The sequence below is a fragment of the Calidris pugnax genome, unplaced genomic scaffold, assembly GCF_001431845.1.
Source record: "Calidris pugnax isolate Ruff unplaced genomic scaffold, ASM143184v1 scaffold188, whole genome shotgun sequence".
Taxonomy (NCBI): Eukaryota; Metazoa; Chordata; class Aves; order Charadriiformes; family Scolopacidae; genus Calidris; species Calidris pugnax.
In genome coordinates, this window is record NW_015091257.1 from 1,320,333 (window position 1) to 1,341,577 (window position 21,245).

Here is a 21,245-nt window from a genome sequence, read left to right on the forward strand (position 1 = left end):
CTGGAAAAGTCTTCAACCTGAGGCAGTTTTTGTTTTCCATAGTTTTACTATGCTTAAAGTGCTTAAGGGTAAGTCACTAAGTTGTAGAAAATTAAAAAAACCAGAAGGATACTTTCAGGGTCCACTCTCCAATTTGGTTGCCTAAAACTGGGTAACTTGATTCAGGCTCAGAGAACTATCTATCTGTCTCTCTCTCTCTCTTTCTCGTTAACTCGCTTGTGAGCTAACTATCTGTTTTAAGTGCCCCACGTGGATTTACCAGACCTGTCAGCCTTTAGGCAATCAAGTTTTACCCTCAGTGTAATTAGTAGCTTTAAATATTCAGAACAGAGAGTGTACTTCAAAGATAACAGAGATTGTATAAAAGGCAAATACCTACTTGCATTGGGTGCGGGAGCCCAGGCACTGGTGAAGGGGTGTAGGGACCAGAGGCTGGACACAGCTGGTTCCAGCTGGCTCCAGTGGACCCACTGCAGGCTCGGCTGAGACCCTCAGCCAAGGTGGTCACACCTTGGGGAAAACGTATTTAAGAAAGGGTACAACACCACACAAGTAGTGTGTGAGGACTGAGGGGGAAAAAAAAGGTGTGAGAAACTGCTCTGCAGACACCAAGGTCAGAGAAGAAGGAGGGGAGGTGGTGTTCCAGGCACTGTAGCAGAGATTCTCCTGCAGCTCATGGAGAGGACCATGCTGGAGCAGATTTACACAGTGGAACAAATAGATCATAGAATCATAGAATAGTTTGGGCTGGAAAGAACCTTTAATGGTCATCTGGTCCAACCCCTCTGCAATGTGCAGGGACATCTTCAACTATATCAGGTTGCTCTGAGCCCTGTCCAACTTGACCTTGAATGTTTCCAGGGATGGGGCATCTACCACCTCTCTGGGCAACCTGTTCCAGTGTCTCATCACCCTCATTGTAAAAATTTTCTCCTTTCTATCTAGTCTAAATCTTCCCTCTTTTAGTTTAAAGCCATTACACCTTGTCCTATCAAAACAGGCCCTGCTATAAGGTTTGTTCCCATCTTTCTTATAAGCCTCCTTCAAGTACTGAAAGGCCTCAATAAGGTCTCCTCGGAGCTTCCTCTTCTCCAGTTTGAACAACCCCAACTCTCTCAGCCTGTCTTCATAGGAGAGGTGCTCCAACCCTCTGATTATCTTTGTGGCCCTCCTCTGGGTCTGCTCCAACAAGTAGGAGGGTAGCCAGTAAAGAGGAGCCCATGCAGAAACAGGTTCTCCTGACAGGACCCGTGGCCCATGGAGGACCAGCTTCTGAAGGTTTATCCTGAAGGACTGCAGCCCCTGGAGTGGGCCCACATTGGAGTAGTTTGTGAAGGACTACAGTCCTTCCTGTGGGAAGGGCCTGTGCTGGAGCAGTTGAATGGGAAGGAGCAGCAGAGAGGAACCATTATGGACTGACCGCAACCCCCCATTCCCCACCCCTGTGCTGCTGGGTGGGGTGGAAGAGGTGGAAGAGTTACAAATGTAGGAGTGAAGTTGAATATGGGGAAAAAAGAGGAGGGGAGGTGTTTTTGTCTTTGTTTCTCACCATCCGACTCTATTTTAATTGGTAAAAATTAGATTAATTTTCCCAAATTCGAATCTGTTTTGCCTGGAATGATGAATGCCCAGTGATCTTCTTGTCCTTATCTCAACCCATGAGCTTTCTCATCTTCCTTTCTTCCACTGGACTGCTGAGGAGGGGGAGTGAGAGAGCGGCTAGGTGGGCGTCTGGCGGCCAGCCAAGGTAAACCCACCACACTACTCTAACAACGGTGTTTTTAAATACAAAGCTGAGCTATACTTAGTTCTTAAAACTGCCTTGTAAGCACTAGCTTCTAGTGGCAGTTTTAGGGTGCTGCTTTTTCCTGCAGGCTGGATCCCGGTAGCTCCATGCTCACTGGAAGTTGCTCCCTGGTCAGTTGCTTGCCAGGTTCCGCATCCAGTTTTGAAATGCTGATCTCCTCCCTAGACCATTAAACCCATTTATCATTAAGAACCTTGGAGGCCTAGAAGGAACAAATATTTCTCCTTTATCAGATAATGAATAATTTGTCAGAATTTTATGCGCTTCATGCAAGGCCAAACCATGTCACTTCAGGTCTCGTCACTTGTGCTGTACCCAAATTACTGTCCTGTCCTCTGTCCTCTCTACTACAGCTGGGCATGTGTGGCACAATTTAATAATGAATCTTCATCCACTCTCCCTACCTCCTTCCGAAAACGTATTAATGTATTTTATTGCTTAATAGTAGAGTTGTATTTCTGTGAAATTTATCCCTCCTCCTTTCCTCCAGTCTAGTGCAGAATAAGGGTTCAGACTACACTGTATATTGAATTTAGATTTTACAGCTGAAATCATTGTAAAGGCTCTGAAATGAGGTCCAATTTTGCCTACAAATTTTTTGTATTTCATAGTTTCTTATTCCTTGCCTTTCTAGAGTAAGCAAACCCCCTTTTTTTCTTTCTATGTCCTTTTCTATGTCCTTGATCATTCTTGCCATGCTTTTGTTCTGCACTATCTCTCTGTTCAAGAGAAGGGCTAATAGTGTTCCAGGTAAATCCGCCCTGTTGTTTCAGGGAGCAGTTTTAATGCTCTTTATGTCATTAACACTTTCCATGTATACATCCCTTCGCCTTGTTAGCTATTGCGTCAGCAAGCCCGCTCTGTGCCGAGCAGGGCATTTCACGGAGCTGAACATATATAGTGTTCAGGTTCCCTTTCTGAGACCGTGTGGTTAATTTAGAAGCATATAATGTAGTAGTTTACATGCTTTTCACCTCTATTCATTGATTTCCATTTGCCACCATTGACATTGCACATCACTTGCCATCAAATTGGGAAATTGATCTAGTTGATGTGGGTCACCCTGAAGCTCCTCGCACCTCTCTTGTTTCTCTTGCTCATAGTACCTCTTGCCATCCTGAGATCAACTTGTATCACTGCTCCTTCCTTTTGTCAGCATCATTAATGAGAGGTTTTCCTATGGAACCCTGAGGAACGTAGTTCTTAACATTTTGCAGTGGTGAGGGGTGACTGTTTAATCCTGTTCTTTCTTTCTGTCTTCTAAGAAGCTAGTTTTTAATACAAAATAGTTTTTGGTTTCATATCTTGTGACTTGGTTTGTTTCTTTATTGGCATAGCTTTTGGAAGGCTAAATAAGGTATACAACTGTTTCCTGTATTCAGTGCTCCACTGGCATACTCAAACCATTCCAGGAGATTAGGAATATCTAATTCCAGTATCTACTAGCGGTGTCTAATGCCAGACAACTAATTTCAGGAGATCAGTAACATCTGGAGGAACCATATCAGTTTGAAATGTAAAGAAATACTGTACTTCATGGTTTTTAACCAAACTTTCAGGAACTGATGCAGAAATCACAGGTCTGACAATCCATACGTCACACCTACAGTTTTTGAAACATAGAAAGGCATTGTTCACTACTTTCCAGGCTCAGAAGCAATGTGTTTTTTCAGTGACATGAAATTTAAAGAAATACTGTACTTCATGGTTTTTAACCAAACTTTCAGGAACTGATGCAGAAATCACAGGTCTGACAATCCATACGTCACACCTACAGTTTTTGAAACATAGAAAGGCATTGTTCACTACTTTCCAGGCTCAGAAGCAATGTGTTTTTTCAGTGACATACTACATGTTGTTGCTATCCCTAGATTTCAGAAGGTTTTTAATATCTCATACTTTTGTTGTTTTAACAGTTGTTTATTTTGTTGGAGACTATAAACCAGGTGACCTTTGTTTAAGAATTGTCGTAGATAGCCTAATGACAGGGTTATTATTGTGTTAGTTGGCAGAACTAGTCAAGATCTTAACTCAGTACTAACTTTGTGTTGGAAATGCATCCTTAGAAAAAAGTTAATGCTTTGTTACTTCTCTTATGAATCACTCTGTTTTTACTGCCATCAAGCTTTTAAGACCTTGAACTAAAGTGGAAGTTTAATGGGGGTACATGGGGAATGTATGTTCAGTGGAAGAGTGATAACTCCTCCCTCCCTCCTGCAATGTGATAGAGAGTTCTATTGTGATTTGAAAAAACAATGAATTCTTTGGCTGACCTTTAATGGAGAGCAGGGTCTATGCAGGGCAGTAAAATCCAAGCAGCTCGTGCCACTTCCCTCTTAAAGTTACCTTTTATGAGACTCGGTATAGCTCAAAGTAGTGGAAATGAAACAGGCAGCAAGAGGAACTATTAGTAGAAAGAAGTAATTTGCTGCTGTGCCTTACTTTCTGTATGCACATCACTCTCTGTCAGGAGGAAGCACGTTGCTCTGTTTCTAAACGAAGTGGCTGTGAGACCCTGGCTACTACCTTGTAGCCTCCCATCGTAACTTCAGGTCTTGGAACCTGGGCAGTGAGACAGAGTGTAAATCCTAGGCTACTTTTGCAGACTTTGGTAAACTGAACTTTGAAGAAATCAGTAATAACAAAAGGAAAACCACATTTTTTTTTCTTACCTTGAATTATGTTCAAATTAATATATGAGAAATTGGAGTTACTGTAATACTCACTGTTGCAGCAAAGTAAATGTTCTAATCACCGAAGCACTATTGTATGTCATCTATCTAATTCTGTGTTACAAAGTATGTAATGGAAGCAGTGATTATAACTAAAAAATGATTTATGAAAAATTTTCCTGGAGATGAGATATTTTTGCTATCATACCTATTTTGAGACCTGTTCATTTGGCTGGCTAATTTATTGATAACAATGTCTCTCAAAGGCTGAATCGTTTTAAAAGTATTAATATTAGTTGATATTTGTAATTGATATACACTAACCTAAACATGAAGAATTTGGCAGATGTTCTTTGAACAGACAAAATTGATTCCTGTTGTGAGACTGTTCCAGTTAACATTTTTATATACAGTTATGTTTTTAGCATAAATTATCTGCACTTTAGGAATGAGTTTTTCTGAGAGAACATTTGAATCTGAGAGCAGATTGAAAAATCCCTCTATTTTTTTATATCAGCGTGTAATAGAAATGACCATTTTTCCCTCAGTAAAGTTTAAGTTAACCAGTACGTACAGGGCTCAGGTTAAGGTGAGCCAGAGTTAAACAACAATTGACCAGCACTGAGGTTAAATTAATATTGGGAAATACTAACCAGATTTTCAGTTGTTAAATGGTGCCCAAGGGCTATTTGTAGACTCATACCATTATTTCTGGATTAAAAAAAAAAAAGTTAATCTAGTTTATATTTTGAAATATATTAAACAATTTAAAAAGTTGTCTGGGAGTTGAGTAGAGCGTAAGTCAGGTATCCGGTTTTTAAGAAACTGGATGCATAACATAGACCTAGTCATGGATTGTGAGCTTTGCTTCAGGAATAATTCAGGGCAGATTGTTAGTTTCTCTAAGATCTGTATCTCATTTGCTGTTAAAGCTGAATGTTGTATGGTCAGTGAGACTGAGGATTACAGATGAAAAGGGGAAGATAGTCTGATGTAGTTGAATGATCCCAAGAGAATTTAATTCTAGTCATATCCGAAACAAAAAGAGCTTATGAATGGAGTTTCAAAACTTAAAAAAAATAATCAAAATTCAAAGCTTTCACTGAAAGTCTTTCAGTTCCTCATTTTTAAGACAATTGTCTTGAATTTTAAAACCTGCTCTGCAGGTAGTAGTTGTGATATGAATTTGGTAGGGCACTGAAGGCCAAACCTGGAAAGGAATTTTGGTCAATTTCCTAAATCTTGTAGGAGCTGGGCTGTGAAATATTTTAACAGAGCTTGTCTTGAAGCAGTGTAATAAAAATGACATATGGAAGTAAATGGAAAAAATGCTAGTAGGTGTTTAGTGCAGAGTTTAGATAATATAGAATTAATGCATGACATATATTAAGCTAAGGGATACATTTCATTAATTATCTGCATTTTCAGAATAAAAAACTTGATCATAAAATAGATAAAAATAGCACAAGGGGATCAACTTAAAGTGGAATGGGTTGTCCTAGCATATATATTACCTAGCTTTTATTCATTGGCTTTCTAACTGTAGCCTCCTTTTAATGAGATTTTAAATGCAATTTCACTACGGATAATAGCTATGACAGTGTAGGCACTCAGAAAGCTCAGAGACTAAAATGAATATAGTGTCATGTAACCCTTTTCTTTGACGGACTGTCTTTGTTACTAGTTTACTAGTACTTTTTTCTGTCTAGTGCAAAAAAATAAATAAAACGGGTATCATATTGTGTAAATATCACTGACTATTCTTCAAATGGTTGAATTTGCTTTTTGTTCTTCTATTGTTTTAATAAATCACTATTTTTAAATACTGAGCACATTTCTTTTGCAGCTTTTCACAATTTTTTTTTTTTTTTCTGTTTCAGCTGTCATTTAGATGTTGATATGTAAAGCAAAATGGCAAAAATCAACACCCAGCACTCCTACCCTGGTATGCACAGACTGTCTGTCAGGACTACTGATGAAGATATTGAAAGGATTGAAAATGGCTGTATCAGGTAATATATTCCTTTCATCACAGTCAAGAGGAGACATTGCTGCATGATTTGTGGCACTCCTCTAGCTCTGCATTATGGGAGTGTTAGATCATGATATTGTTGACCTAGTGCACTTACCTGACTTAACGGTATATATCCTAAGTACAGAAGAGACAGCAAAAGAAAGATTGTCATGGCTTGCAGTTTTGGGACCAGAATCTGCATTACCTCAGAAATAAACTCAGTTTTTTCACATCAGTGGGAATTATACCAACTCATTAAGGAGAAACCCCTTTCTCAAGTCACCACGCAGACAGCAGGATCTGTGCTTCCCACAGAGTCTCTGGATTTGGAGAAAAAGGGGTCCTCCAAGTGCCATGCAGTGAAAAGCTTCAGGAATTTTTTTATTTTAAAGTTTCAAAGTGTTTGTTTAAAATATGCAAGCGAGCTTGCACTTACATTATACACAATACCAATCATTAGTCTAATCTGGGCAAATCTTGCTGGGCCTGCAGGGTAGAGTCTGATGATCCATAGCACCTGTACAGACTGGAGAAGGTGTTCTTTTGGCTTGGTACAGTCAACCATCTCCACTATGTGGACCTTGTCAGACTGTCTCTTGCTGTTCAAATGTGTATCCAGACTAGAGCACTCAAAATCCTGCTGGACTGATAGGACTGCCGATGTTATTTTTGGAGGGCATGCCCCTAGCATCTAGTATGGGTGTGATCCCTGTCCTGTTTGAATCAGCCTCTTTTTTTATTTCTGCTTTGCTTACATCGTACCTTCTGTCATGTAGGTGTTACCTACACTAGTGAAGATGGAGCTGCTTTTATTCTGCTCAGTATGGCTTGTTTGACTTAGTTATACTATGCCATTGTCTCCTTAGGGAGATTTGCAAGAGCCCTGTCCCTCGGTCTCCATTTACAGTGATATCTCAGGAACAGAGAAAATACAGATCAAAATGAGCCTCTTCATTTCCTTTTTTAATGTCCTTTTTGTAGAGGGTATCAGTGATTGGCAGCTCACGGAATGGAATTACTGGCAGGGATGTGAGAGTGTGGCTATAAAGGTTTAAAGGTAGAATTAAATCACTGCAGTCATCTGCAGTTTCAGAGGCAATGACTTGCTTATGATAGATAGAGGGACTGAAATATCAATTGCACTTCATCATGATGATGAGTCTTGAAGAGCCATTTATTTGAAAGAAAGTTTTCTGTTATCAGCATTAATTGCAGGAGTTCATATATGGGTAAAAACATACAATCTCACTCTCTAAAAGAGATCTCATTTTTAAGGCTTTTGGATTGCTGAAGTGATTGCTGGTAAGTACATAAAATACCTTTATAATACCACTCAAAGAATTCTGATACATATTGTTTTAATTCAGATTAAAAGATACCAAAAGATAGATCCCATACAAAATTTTAGCCCTTCTTTACCTTGTAGCAAAATATACAACTGTAAACATTAAAAAAAAACTCCAGGTTATCTAGAGTAGCATAATTTCTCCTTTGCCTTTGTCTTCCTTCAATTCCAGTTGGCTATAGTTCAACAAAGCAATTAAGCATATTACTTAGTTCTCATTAAAGTCAGTGGGTGTTAAATTTATGCTTAATGCTAAGGATGTGCTTAAGTCCTTTTCTGGTGTGCAATGAGGTATTATCAAGGAAAAGCATTCACTGAAATAGTTAACAGAAGGCTGCTGGTGATCTTTAAACTGTCATTCTCAATTATGCTGGAGTAGGTGATTCATGTGCCCATATTCTTATAGTACAGCGTGCTATAAAGTTGGTCCATTTAGTTAAAAAAAAATCAACAAAACAAAAAATAACAAATGAGTCTTCATTTTGAAAATCCAGCCCTGTATAGAAACAGCTTGAATAGAACAGGCAGCACATTAGCTTATAGACACAGTCTGGCCACCTAAAATTTGGCAGTAGGATTCAGATGTGCCTTGTAGACATCTGGATGTCAGTGTCTTGGTGTCAGCAGGTGTCTAAAGTTCCTGCTGTGACCAGTGGAGATGCAGCCAGTACAAGAAGTCAGTGGAGCTTAGGGAACTGTTCAGCTTACCCTGAAGTTGAGTAGCTCTTCAGGCTCGTTTGGCTGTGTTGATTATGAGAGGTATTTAGTTGCCTGAAATAGGCATCTAAAGCTATTTGAGATACTGTAGGGTATCTGAAGCATTTAGCTGGGGCTAGTGGATAAGAGGTGAGACCTGTGCGCTCTAGAGAGGTCAGATAAAGTATTTTGAGGTGTTCCAAATGGTACTAGACTCCTATATTGAGGCAACTGAATCAAGCCCTAAGATGACAATTGACTATAATGGGAACTTAGATACTCAGCTTATATTAGAAAGCCTGATTTAGGTCACTGCCATCTGAAGCCAAATCCTGCCCTTGAAATCTGGCTCATAGTCATTACTCAAAAGGGGTTCAGCAATTCCTGTTTAACTGATCAGAAGTTCAAAACAGTTGCTACTAAATGAAAATTCGGGATTATTTGCATGCATTTTAGGTGCAAGTGGTCTTCTAGGGTTTGCTTGAAGATCTTTGTGCATATTTAAAGCCAAGTTAAGTCAAGGCAAGGGACAGGTACAGAGCAGCTGGTGATGTAAATATCCTTCCCAGAGCTTACTCTGCTAGGTACCTTGAAAGCATGGGAATAGATCGGGTTTTATAGTTCTGAAGAGGCATGGAGCCAATGAGTTTTCTCTAAGATATAGTGACATTGCTACCCCCGTGGAAATGAAATATTTTTCAGCATAACTTGAGGAGGCACAATCATCTGCTGATGTTTCTGCTTTGTAGCCTGCTCTCTGTTTCTTGACACAGTGCATATTCTCTTCTCAGGTTGATTTCAGACCGTATAACACTCTTGGATAGTCATGGCAGTGGTTACCATTTTGCTGCAGATACCAAACATGTTTATGGAGTCCAGATGGGAATGACTCTGTTTTCGTAAAAATAAAGTAAAACTATGCCACATGCATTGAAGGTGCTACATCAAAAGCCCCATCTGTAACTGTCCCTCTTTATCGTCATAAAGCCAGCTGACAAAGAAGGCCTCTTGTAGTATCTGAACAGGATTGAGGAAAGTTGGGAATGACTATATGAGTTTTATAATAGGGACTTATAATAATAGAAAGAAGATTTCATTTCAGTTTTACTTTTTGATTTGCATTTGTGTGATCTAAAGTATGTTTGTGATTGCTGTGTATTATCGGACAGGTGCTTTCATAAGCACCTGGAGGAGTCCTTTGCATGTTGTTTTCTGATCCCGTTGAAGATATACTGAAGAATTAGCTGTATTTGTAAAAATGAAATGCAAGGTCTTTAGTAGATTCCACAAAATGATTTTGATTTTCCTGAGTTTTCTTCACGTCGTATCTATAACTTTTTTGTAAGGTGAACCTGAATTTATTTAAAAATCATTATATTTAGTTATAACATAAACCTAGTTGTAGAAATTCTTGCTGCATATATAGAGTAATCAGAAAATTGTGTTTTAAAAACAGCCAAGAAACCAAAATAAAAATGTAGACTTCAAAATTTCTCTAGTTGAGTCCATAATCTGCCCAGTTTGATTACAGCAGTTGAGCCTCAGTTTTGCCTTTTTTTTTTCCCTACAGAATACAAATTTTTCAGTGAGTGTGTCTGATCACGTATTAGTAAGAATCTGACAAGAGAGCAATTTACATAATTTGAAATGTTTGATTTGTTTTATGGGACTCCGGATCAGATTGGAAGGTGTTCAGATCAGGTCACACTGAGCGTGCCATTTTCTTTCACGTAGATGAAAACATGTCTTCAAATGCTTCTGGCTCCAGACACCAAAAGCCATACCCTGGATTGAAAACATTGGGTTTTAGAGGGTGCCATTGCGTGCTCAGTAGCCACTGCTAGCAAGAGGACAGACAGTTGGTAAAACTCTTAGTGTTACAGATGCACAAAGTATGATGAGACTGTGTGGGGACAGTGGAACACAGCTTTCCACACTGCTGAGGAGTATGGAGGTGATGATGATGCACACGAAGCACTTAACAGGTGATGTAATTAGCAAGTATGAGTCTATGCTGGTAAGTGGAGCTGGTAGAATGGTATTGCTTTTAGTGCCTGATCAAGCTTGTTTAGAGCTCACTAAGCTCTCTCTGCTCCATTCTGCTTTGCCTTCCTAGGCATTTACTCAAAATAAAGCTGGGCTCTTAATTCTTAGCCTTTTATTAGTTGGCAGCAGACGCCCAAGCGCAGCAATGTCAGTAATAAAAGAGGCTGGGACTAAAAAAAAGTTTACAAAAAAGAAATAAGAAGGATAGTTAACTGTTCGCAGCAGATGCCCAAGCACAGCAATGTCAGTAATAAAAGAGGCTGGGACTAAAAAAAAAGTTTACAAAAAAGAAATAAGAAGGATAGTTAACAGTGCATTTTGGATAACAATTTTAACTCCTGCTTGGCCCTTGTTCTCACTGATAAACCAGCACAGTTATATCAAAATAGGACATCACATAGTGTTCATTGTATTTCAGTATGCTTATAAAATTAAAATAGTTCCTTCTGAGACTGCAGGAAAAGTATGACTGGCCTGGTTTCCTGGGGCTGACCTCTGTGTAGGGTTTTCTTAGACTTACAAAGAATGCACTCTGGCAATATTTTTTCTTTTTAAAGTTCTACTTGGAAGCATACCTGAAGTATTTTAAACCTTGTTGACTTTGTTTTCTGTATTATTATTATTCACTATTTTATTTTGTGACCCTTATATTTAATTACCTGTATTTGGAGCAAATATATTTTTATATATTTTAATATATTGCAAATATATTAAGCAATACTTAATGTACAGTCACTAAAAGCAGGTGTGTTACTGGCACTCAGTGAGATACTGCTCATCATCTGAGTCACTGATTGAACACAAACGTCTAATTCATCCAAATGCGAAATAAAAGATACTGGCTTAAGCCTCCATGCAAGGCTATGTATTTCTGCAAGATACAATCTTTTTTTCACATCTGAATTGTGACACCTAAAATTATTTTCTAAGAACTGTCACTATCTTCTTTTATAAAATGTATTTTCAGGACTCAAAACTAGTAATAATTGGTAAGTAAGAACAGAAGTAGCAATTTATTGGAGTTTATTGTTGTTTAAGATTGCACAAAACGTATTTTTCCTTAAAAAGGAATAAAAGGACATAAAACCAGCCAGAGAAGTGCATTCTAAAAGACTGACTAGTCCTGTATCCTTTCTCCATCAGCACTGTAGGCAGATAGTCCAGGAAAAAGAAAAAAAAAAAGCAGGCAAATTACAATTGTCTGCAAAACACTCTCCTCTAATATCTCCCAGCATCCAGCTCAGGAGACGTCTTGGGCTGAATGCAGGCTCTGCGTATCTAGTAACCTGTAATGGATTTCTGTACCATGAGTTTGTTCATTCTCCCCTAGAAACCATGTTAACTTTGGCATCCACAATATTTTCAGCATCCACAACATAAATGAGGTTATAAAAGTTTTTCAATACCAAGCAGTGTCTGTTGGTGTCTTTGTATTAGAAGAGAAGAAGAAAACAGTGAAAAAGTTGAGAATTCGCCATGTTAACTTTGGCATCCACAATATAAACTAGGTTATAAAAGTTTTTCAATACCAAGCGGTGTCTGTTGGTGTCTTCGTATTAGAAGATAAGAAGAAAACAGTGAAAAAGTTGAGAATTCTGGGACTGTGAGGACCCCTTTTTTAGCTTACTTCTTTGTGTAGGAATAATAAAGTTTTAATTCTCTGTTTGTCAGTTTCTCAGCTGTGAGTACACACAAAATTGAGCTGCTAATTCTCCTTTTGTGGGCTTTCAAAATGTTGCCAGTTCTTATGAAGACGCTGCAAGTATGATTATAACCAATGTTCTCCTGGCAATACAGATTAACAGACTCATGTGAGAGTTCTTGTTTGCATTACAAAGGGAGAAAAAAGTGATCCTTAATGGATGTGACAAAATCTTGTAAAAGTGAATACTAAAGAATGAAAATCACAGAGAAAACCCTAGGAGTCTTAAAAGAAAATCTAGAGTGAGCCCTGGTAAAGTCCAAAAAAAGTGACCCTTAATGGATGTGACAAAATCTTGTAAAAGTGAATACTAAAGAATGAAAATCACAGAGAAAACCCTAGGAGTCTTAAAAGAAAATCTAGAGTGAGCCCTGGTAAAGTCCAGGTTCTAGTGAGGTCTATTTAAAATGCCATTACTGAAAGATGAGGCTAAAATTTCATCTCTTTATCTCAAATGGTAATTATTTCAGTGCTAATAAGTAGTCTTACAATGTGGCTCATGGGTGATGGCAGACACACCATGTAGCTTCCCTTTGTAATTGCTGCCTGCAGTTGTGTGCTACTGGGCTGCTGTAGTGTCTTCCATGTGTGACCATAGCCCGAGGTGCCTCATCCTGAAGATCCGTAGCCTGTTTTGCTGTGCAATAGGTGAAGTTTCAGTGACGAAGCGAGCAGCCTTAGGTCTGCAGTTGTGCAGCTGGTGACAACAGGCTGGTAAGACCTGCAGTGGTGCTGCTCAGGGCTAACGACTGTAAAATCACTGTTTTTCCCTTTCAGTCCAAGCAGGAGTGAAAACAAAAAGAGATGCGTATTGTCTTTGAGGAACCGGGCTGGTAGAAATTCCATACTGTTAAACCCAAGCATTGTCTAGGAGAACAACACTGAAAAAAGCAGTGGGCAGTCACTTTAAAGCCCCCTGGGGATGAACTCCGTGTGGAAGGAAAGCTGCTGAGGCCTTACAGGAGGTGTTAGAGTAGAAAACATACTCTCCATAATTGTGTATCTGCACACCAGAGTAGTACTGACCAGTAAGGAATCCACTTCTGACCTTCCTGGAACAGGTGACAGAGCCTCCACTGACTTCATTTCATGCTGGATGGCTCCAGAAAAGTAGGAATATTGGCTTAGCTCTATGTCTGTCAAACGTATGCCATATTACTAGGAAGAGGACAATTTGCTGCATTATTTTCTGATGTACTGGTGGAAAGAATCAGATGGGGAGAAGTCTGCTGGAGGCTGTATGGAATTCATAACAAAAATGTTGCTTTTGCAGAACCCATTCGTTGTGTGAGGATGCATCTTCCGAACTGCAGAGAGTCATTTCTGTGGAGGGAAGACATCTGTCTGAATCCCAGACGAGCTCATTCACGGGCAGTGGAGCAATGGCAAGGTAACATGCTAACTAATACAATTTCTGGTATTAAGTTTAACTTGTTGAAAGAGGCTGATCACAGTTTGGAGATAAAGAAGAATCATCACTTCCCAAGAAAATGGATGGAGTCCAGCTGAAGAAAGTCTATAAAAAGTATCAGAAGCTACTTTTGACATTGATTCTGAACTCATTGCTTACTCATTGCTAATAAAAACCTTAGAATTTTTATTCTCTAGAATATCACTCTAGAGATGCTGAAAGACTTCACACAAATTAGTCTGAATACAAAAAAGTATCTGAAAATATATTGAACACTGAGGATATATGTGAAGTGAGGCCAAACTGTAAATGGTTAAGTGTTTGGTTCTGACTGATAGCTGATGTAATGTTTGTTTCCTACCAAATAAGACACAATGATTTTCCTTGCTGGTAGATGGCTCTGGCAAGGGAGGAGGCAGGAGCTCTTGTGTTCGGAGTGCAAGGGTTTCTCTCAGGTTTTAGAATCCAGTTATGTTTATAATGGACTGGGAGCCTTAGCAAAATTGAAGCCAACCATTTGCTTAAGTCATTTACTTTACCAGGATTTAAACATAAACCTGAAATGGAGCTTCAAAAATGTATTGTGTCTGCTTTAAATATTTCCAGCTGAGGCTGCAGAGCTGTGTCTTCACATACTGTTGTTACACACAATGCAGATCCCACTCAGTTCAAGCATAATGCATTTCAAAGAGCCAAGAAAAAAAATATTATAAACTGGAGTCATTTAAAGAGTGCTGTTTACACCTCAGCCTTTTGGATGGTGGAGAATAAAGTTGCATTTCCCTGTTTGGTTGTCAGATAGTGACACCACTGCATGTAGATGACAAAGTCTGCAAGAAGTTGGGTTTAGATGAAAATTTATAGTTGTGTGTTTTGTGTAAACATAAAGTGCATGAATATACAAACTCATATTGACAGCTTCCATTTTAATCTTTGTTTATATTGTTCTTTGTCCTTTTAGGGATAGTTTGAATTACCCATGTGTAGCTACAGTTACTTATGTTCTGAACATATAAGGAAGCCTGTTGTGAAAACATGAATGCTTAGCAATTTAAATATTATGGTAACATAACATGCCTCTTGAATGCAAATTCTCAAGGGCCTAAGACAACAGCATTTGATGAGCTTCACTGGGTATCTTCCTTCAAGATGTAAAGGACAAAAAAGCGAAAATAATATAGCACGGCAGAAATCAGAAAATTCTACTTCTGCTCAAATAGAGAGGCTCTCAATCTTATTTGGTAAAATCTGTTTGCTTCTTAACTGACAGGTCTCATCAAAATGCTTTATTTTCTAATGTAAGAACATCTGCATTAGTAGTTTTCCATACCAGTCCTTATCTGAAAGCTGAATTCTGCTCAGGCAAATAGAAAAATTCTGTACTTTAATTTTATGCAGTGTATTTTGAATAGAGTGAAGAATCTATTAAATAATCTCAGACTTTTATGTAGATATTTTGTTTTCTTTTGTGTTTCTGGTAGGCTTTGAATTCTCTTAATTATTGTCAATTGTAGATGATTTATATGATGCTATCTTGGTATAGTGCTAAAGAACCAGAAATATAATTTTTCTAATTTCTGATATGTGGTGTTATTCCTGCCTTTTTTGTCCTTTTTATGTCAGGGTAAGAGAACCTGGGCAAGATCTATGAGGAGGTGTAGTTAGGTCCTTGAGAACTGTAATCAAGAGGCAGAAGTACTTTACCATAAGATTTAAATTGTTCATGTCAACCTCTTTGTGGTTTCTGAGCACATATGTAATGCCAGCCAATGCAGAGAGAATATAAAGAACTTTCCTTGAGTAGCCCAAGGTCTCTGTAAGAAGTTAAGCATCGGTCAGGATTTCATTATGCTGTTTTTGAGGCCAAGTTTGGGAAATCTGAATTAAGACCACTTCCGTCCAGACTAGACCGCTGATAGGAAATAATACAATATATTGCGTGGGTAATACATATAATCACTTTTGTAGATTTCAGTTTCCATTATTTTCAATTTTTTGGAAACATGTTTCCTTTTGAACTTTGACAGAATACATTTTAAGGATTCATAATGTGAATTACTGAGTAGAGAAAAAGATGCATAATGATACAGCGATAAATTAATTATTATGTTGTCATGAGGTTTTGCTTGTCTCATTTCAGTGCTTTGCTAGAAATTTAGGATGAGGAAATAGTGTTTCCTATGCAGTAGGCAGGTTTATGTGATGGGCAATTACTATGTCTGCAGACAGACCCTCTAAAATCACAGGGAAAGTGACTGAATTTTTATCTTTCCTTATTTCAAAGTCCATCCTCACCAGCTATTCAGCTTTTGTTTCCACTGTGTGTACCAGCTCTTGAGCATGTGGTTCTGTGAGTATTTGAGATCTCCTAATTCTGTCAGTCCACGAATTCCCCCATTATCACATAATGTCAGAAGTTTGCCAGAAGTCAACAGTCCCACCCCAACCACTTGCCAAGAATATTCTTCTGTTGCTCCTGCAGCACTGGTACCATGGATTAGAAACTGATGTGTGAGATACTTTCCTGATCCACTGCAAAAGGTGATGTATGAAATTGTGGGAAGTGGCTGGGTTCACACGGATAATCCATCAAGTTTAATTTCACAGCAAGTGGATAAGTGGATTAAAAAAAAAACCCTCCTGGGCTACTTTTTGAGGGGATGATTTAAGCCATCTGATGTTCTTTTCTGGTTCAATTGATGTTGTATGTCTGTTCCATGCAGGCTATCACGATTTGTCATATCTGTGAGGTCATGGGCTTCAAGACATTTGCACCAGGAGGACAAAAGACCCGATTCTTTCCTGGAGCGTATCCGAGGGCCAGAGCTGATAGAGGTGTCCACTAGGCAAAGTAACATCCGCTCCTTTCTGGGTATGCGTGAGCGGCCTGGGGGAGTAAACAGGTAAGAAGATGTGTTTATAGTTTAAATGAAGACGACTGAGGTTATGGTATTTTCTTGGTGATTAGGATGTAGGTTTTATTTTAAGAAGAGAGTAAGGAGCTTAGCATGGGAGATGAACAGAGTATCTAATGCTGCCTAGGAATCTTCACATAAGTGAAGTATTATGGCTTTCAGCAGATTTTTTCTTTCCCCCTCAAACACGCTGTGGCGAAGATCTTGAAGTAAAGGGTTTTGATCACGCTGCTTCAGGCAGAGTGCTTTCTCAGAACTGGGATTTTATCATAGGCTAACTGTGCAACTTGAGGTTGCTAGACTCCTCTCTGCTGAGGATGAATGCAATTTCTATTTCAATAATCTGGGATGATGCTCGTTGTGGCTTTTCAGGACATTACTGTTATGCACATTATCCACGAGTGCTAGGAAACTCCAAACAAGCAGTTGTGCAAAATGTGTCATTGCTTTGTTACACCTGCTCAGGAGTTCAGCTGCTAACGTTACGGGAGGCTTCTGATGCAGAAATGAAAAAAAAAAATCTTTTCACTGCTGACTTATTAGCACATACTCAGTCTTTGGTATGGAAGGTAGGTTCAGTCTTATCTTAATTTTTTCCTGGTAATACAACAGAGCCTTGCAAAAGAAACTTTTATGTGTTTATAGTCTTTTGACTTGATGAATTCATATCACTTTATAAATATATGGTACAGTGTTTTAAATTTCACTCCAGCTAGAAGGGGAAAATGAAGTCCCAAGACAAAACTTGATTTTCTGTTTGGTATTAGACTTTGAAGCATAGACTGCCATAGTTAAAGACTGGTAGGTAAGCAAGTAATAAGTTGATTTGTTTCAAAATCTCAACTAGTATTTCAGATTAAAGCAAGAACCTTTTAACGGCTGTGCATGATACAGTTTAACTTGATTTGTTGTGGTCCAGCACAGCTTTATTATCTTCACTTGATCAACTCCTTAGAAATTCAGCTTAAAAGCATGTTTTGTTGAATTAGCCAGATTGTTGTCTGATTTTTCAGACATTGGGATCAGTAGCAACTGCAAATTCAAAGTAACTAGAGAGGACAACATTGATCCTGGGCCAACAAACCTCTATTTAAGGCTATTAGAAGTGAATTTGGGAGTATCCATCCTTGCCTTCTCAGTTTCACACTGTTGCAACTCTCAGTTGTTCTGTGATGAAGTCTTAATTCTGCAGCAATGGTAGGTATGCTTGTTACTTATCCACAAGCCTTGACACTGCATCTGTGAAGAAGACTTGAAAGGATTGAAGAAAGCTTAAAATAGTGGCCAAATGATTACAAGGCTAAAAATAGTGAGATGCATGTTGCCATGCACTAATGCGCCTGAGAACAAGCGTCAGACATCAGATGTGGTCACAAATGTGTATGCCAAGCACATGGTAAAAAGAAACTGGTGCCTTGAAAGAGTTATGCAAAGGGGCTTATCACTGCAGTCAAAGCTGACCTTCCTAATCTTATCAGAGCATATGTGAGAAGCTAGTAAGTTAGTCCGTCATGTCAGTAAACACGTGTATGAAATGCTTCAGTCTTTACACTCTTTAATGTGTTTTATTTAACTTGCTGCAGTCACTGGCCCTTGGCCAGGTTTAATGTCAACTATAGCAACAACACCAACGAAGAGTAAGTACTGGTAACTTCCAAACACCTTTTTATGAGTAGATCCTTCTTGTTTTCCCCTTCCAGCCTAGTAACGTCTGTAGTATAAACCCCTTATCTCTTCCTAAGCCTTTCCTAAGAATATAGTTTGATTATAAAGAAAGATCTAGTTTTCTTAGTATGAAAAGCATCCTTTGTGCTCCCTGTGAACTTCTTTCTGTCTGAAGTTACCCTTACCTCTCAAAAAGTGAATTTGATTAAGCATTTAGTCCCTACCTCCTCTAGTTCAGCTGGCTGATTTTACTGCACTGCCAATTGATTCATTAATTTGTCAGTTTTTAAATGAGATTCAGGTATTAATTTTCTAATAGTGATTTTCCTCTTTTGATGTACTTGTCCCTTTTTGCAAATCAAGTGCCCCAAAAATTTCAGGTTGTCAAATGAGAGCTGGCACTGATTCAGGGTACCAGGAAAACACTCATGTGAGCAGTCTAAATGAAAACTAACCATTTTTTAAAGTGTGGGTTTCAGTTCAGTAGATACTGTTGGTGTAGATGTAGAGAGAGTGACAGGCAACATAATAAGCCTTGCATTGCAACAGAAGCTCTGACAGAAGCTGCCCTTTGTAGTCTGTTTTGTACATTTGACAAGATATTTCACAGTGTTACGCCAAAGAGAAATCTCTTGAAAGGGTGAAGAGCTCCTGTAATTTAAAATCACCCAACACGAATGTTTGTTGCATGTCTTAGACCACAGCTGTCTGAGGATGTCTGCTCTGTAGCATCCAGCAGCAGATCTGTTCTCATGCATGATGAGAGATACTTTTTTCACTACTTTCCAGATGAAAACAAAAAAACCAAAAATAATCAGAATACTTTCTGATTATTTCGGAAGTACTTTCAAGAAACTCTTTTTTTTTCTTCTCCAAATAACTCCATCATGGCTAGCTCAAACTGTACATTTTAAATGATGCTGCAAAACCTTTGTGCACATAGCTGAACAAGAAGTCATCCTGCTCCTGAAGCAACTTTTTGGTTTGGTTTGCATAACTTTTATTAAAAAGGAAAATCAGTGTGTAGTGAGCAGTGGTAGAAATGTGCAGAATTTTATTTAGACTGGGTGCTAAAAGCCTGGAGCCCAGCCTGCTAGTCAGGGCCCAAAGGACCAATTAGGATAGAAATACTGCTGTCTTACTCTCTTTCTGACAATGACTCATGTGCCTTGGGCAAAACTTTCATCCTTCCAATGTTTCATTATTTTTAAATGAAGACAACACATGTCTGTCTACCTGCCTGACAGTCTGAAACATCCTTGATTTGCAAAGTACTTGACAGATGAGAAATGCAAATATTTGACTCATTCAAAGACTATGACAGTGTTTTTATAGAGGCTGATGAAGACATGTTTTCTAAGTCTGAAGATACATGCTCTTTTGAATGTGCTGGAAATACAGAGTGGATGCCACTGTATTGCTGACAAAGAGGACAGGCACAAACTGCTTTATTAGTTACTGGATTCCAATTTACTCAGTAGCACTGCTAAAGAAAAAAAATGCTGGTTTTTTTGAAGCTTTGGGGTTTTCATTATGTTAAAAACGTAAGAATGCCTGCCTTTGGGGAACTGTAGGTGATGCTTTCAAGTTTTTGACTACAACCAGCCTTTTCCTCTGAGTGGCTTTTACTGTCAGACTATGAGTAAGTGGGAGTATGAGAAATTGGGAGAGAGATGAACAGAGACCTCAGAAAGAGAAGAATCTCACTTATGAAAGATACCTGTAGTTCACAGACGGGTTTGTAGGAGATGTCAGGCCAGAGAAAAAGAAGTCTTGGCATTAGATGCTGTGTGAAAGAATGTGGGTTTTTTCCTCCTTTTTTTTAAAAAAAACAAAACATAGGAGAATTTAGAATTGACAAAATATTCCCTCCAAAGTTCACCACCACTGAGACTTTTTGGTTGATTCTCTATCTCAGCCTACTTTTCCCTGTATAACAGCACCCACAAATGTACAGTGGCCCTACCCTTTGAAAATTATGTTTACTTATAGTTCTTCCTTTCTGGTAAGAATGCCAGACCTCTGAACTATTGAGAAGCTACGCTAATGCTAACAACAGCAACTGTGAATTGGCCTTTAGATCAGGCGCCATGCATAGTAATGTGCAGTGAAATCCTGACATGATTTTTAAATAGGAAGGAATTTTCAGGGAAGATTTGAAGGAGAAGCCATAAAAATCAAGGAGGGTCGGTGGCAGAGGTATAAATACCTTGGAGGCAGTTCCTACTGCCGTGTAGAAATCAGCCTTGGAAAATGAAAAAGTTTCTTTCAGTTGAGATGCATGTATAAATAGAGGATCAGTCAACCCAAAGGTTCTCTTCTTCTCCAGTTACTGCTCCCTTGCAGTGTATAATTTTAAAGGTTTCACTGGTGTTGGTCAGCTTGGAAGGTGTTGGTTGGCCAGCTTGGTAGGACATGGAGGACATGTAAGATCTCGGCATTTTCAGTTGAGTCTCGGCTTTTCCAAATTGCATTGTAGTGCTGCAAAACTATGGAAATGTCTAAGGGTAAGAATTAGAACAGGCACTCATTGCTAAGTGAAAGATGCCTTAAAATTGGTGACTGTTGTCTTCTCCCTTGGAGTGCTTCTTTTTCCATGTAACAAGCACATTTCTAGACAGAACTGATCTGAGGAATGCAAGCAAGTATACATGAAAAGCACAAGTGAGCTTGTGCTCGCTAAATGTTGTACCTGATGGTTCAAATCCTGTAAGCAGCATTTTTTCAACTGTTATTATGTATTCTGTCTTTGCTGTGGGATGTTGCTGTTATTGAACTAATTTGTCCTTTCTTGACATCACTGCAAGGGGAGAATCAGACCCAGTCTTGGCGGTTCAGAGGAGAACACATAACTCTCATGGGAGCAGGAGTCCATGGCTTTCCTCCAAATCAGACCTTATATGTGGAGATTTATGTTTACATATGCGTTACCCACATACACAGTAGGGTCAGGAACAGTTGGGCTTTTCTGT

The 21,245-nt window shown here is 38.8% G+C and overlaps 1 protein-coding gene across 2 annotated transcripts in view; it reads left to right on the top strand.

Moving 5' to 3' along the window:
• The window catches only part of CNGA3 (cyclic nucleotide gated channel alpha 3), a 53,763-nt gene that overhangs the window by 19,065 nt on the left and 13,453 nt on the right, over positions 1–21,245 (top strand). The window contains exons 2-5 of one of the 2 annotated variants that reach the window (XM_014960142.1): positions 6,360–6,491; positions 13,556–13,672; positions 16,417–16,596; positions 18,192–18,245. In XM_014960142.1, the coding sequence (XP_014815628.1) occupies positions 6,391–6,491; positions 13,556–13,672; positions 16,417–16,596; positions 18,192–18,245 (452 nt within the window). In that variant the 5' untranslated portion in view covers positions 6,360–6,390. The remainder of the gene's footprint in view (positions 1–6,359; positions 6,492–13,555; positions 13,673–16,416; positions 16,597–18,191; positions 18,246–21,245) is intronic. The other variant, XM_014960141.1, reaches the window with a different exon arrangement.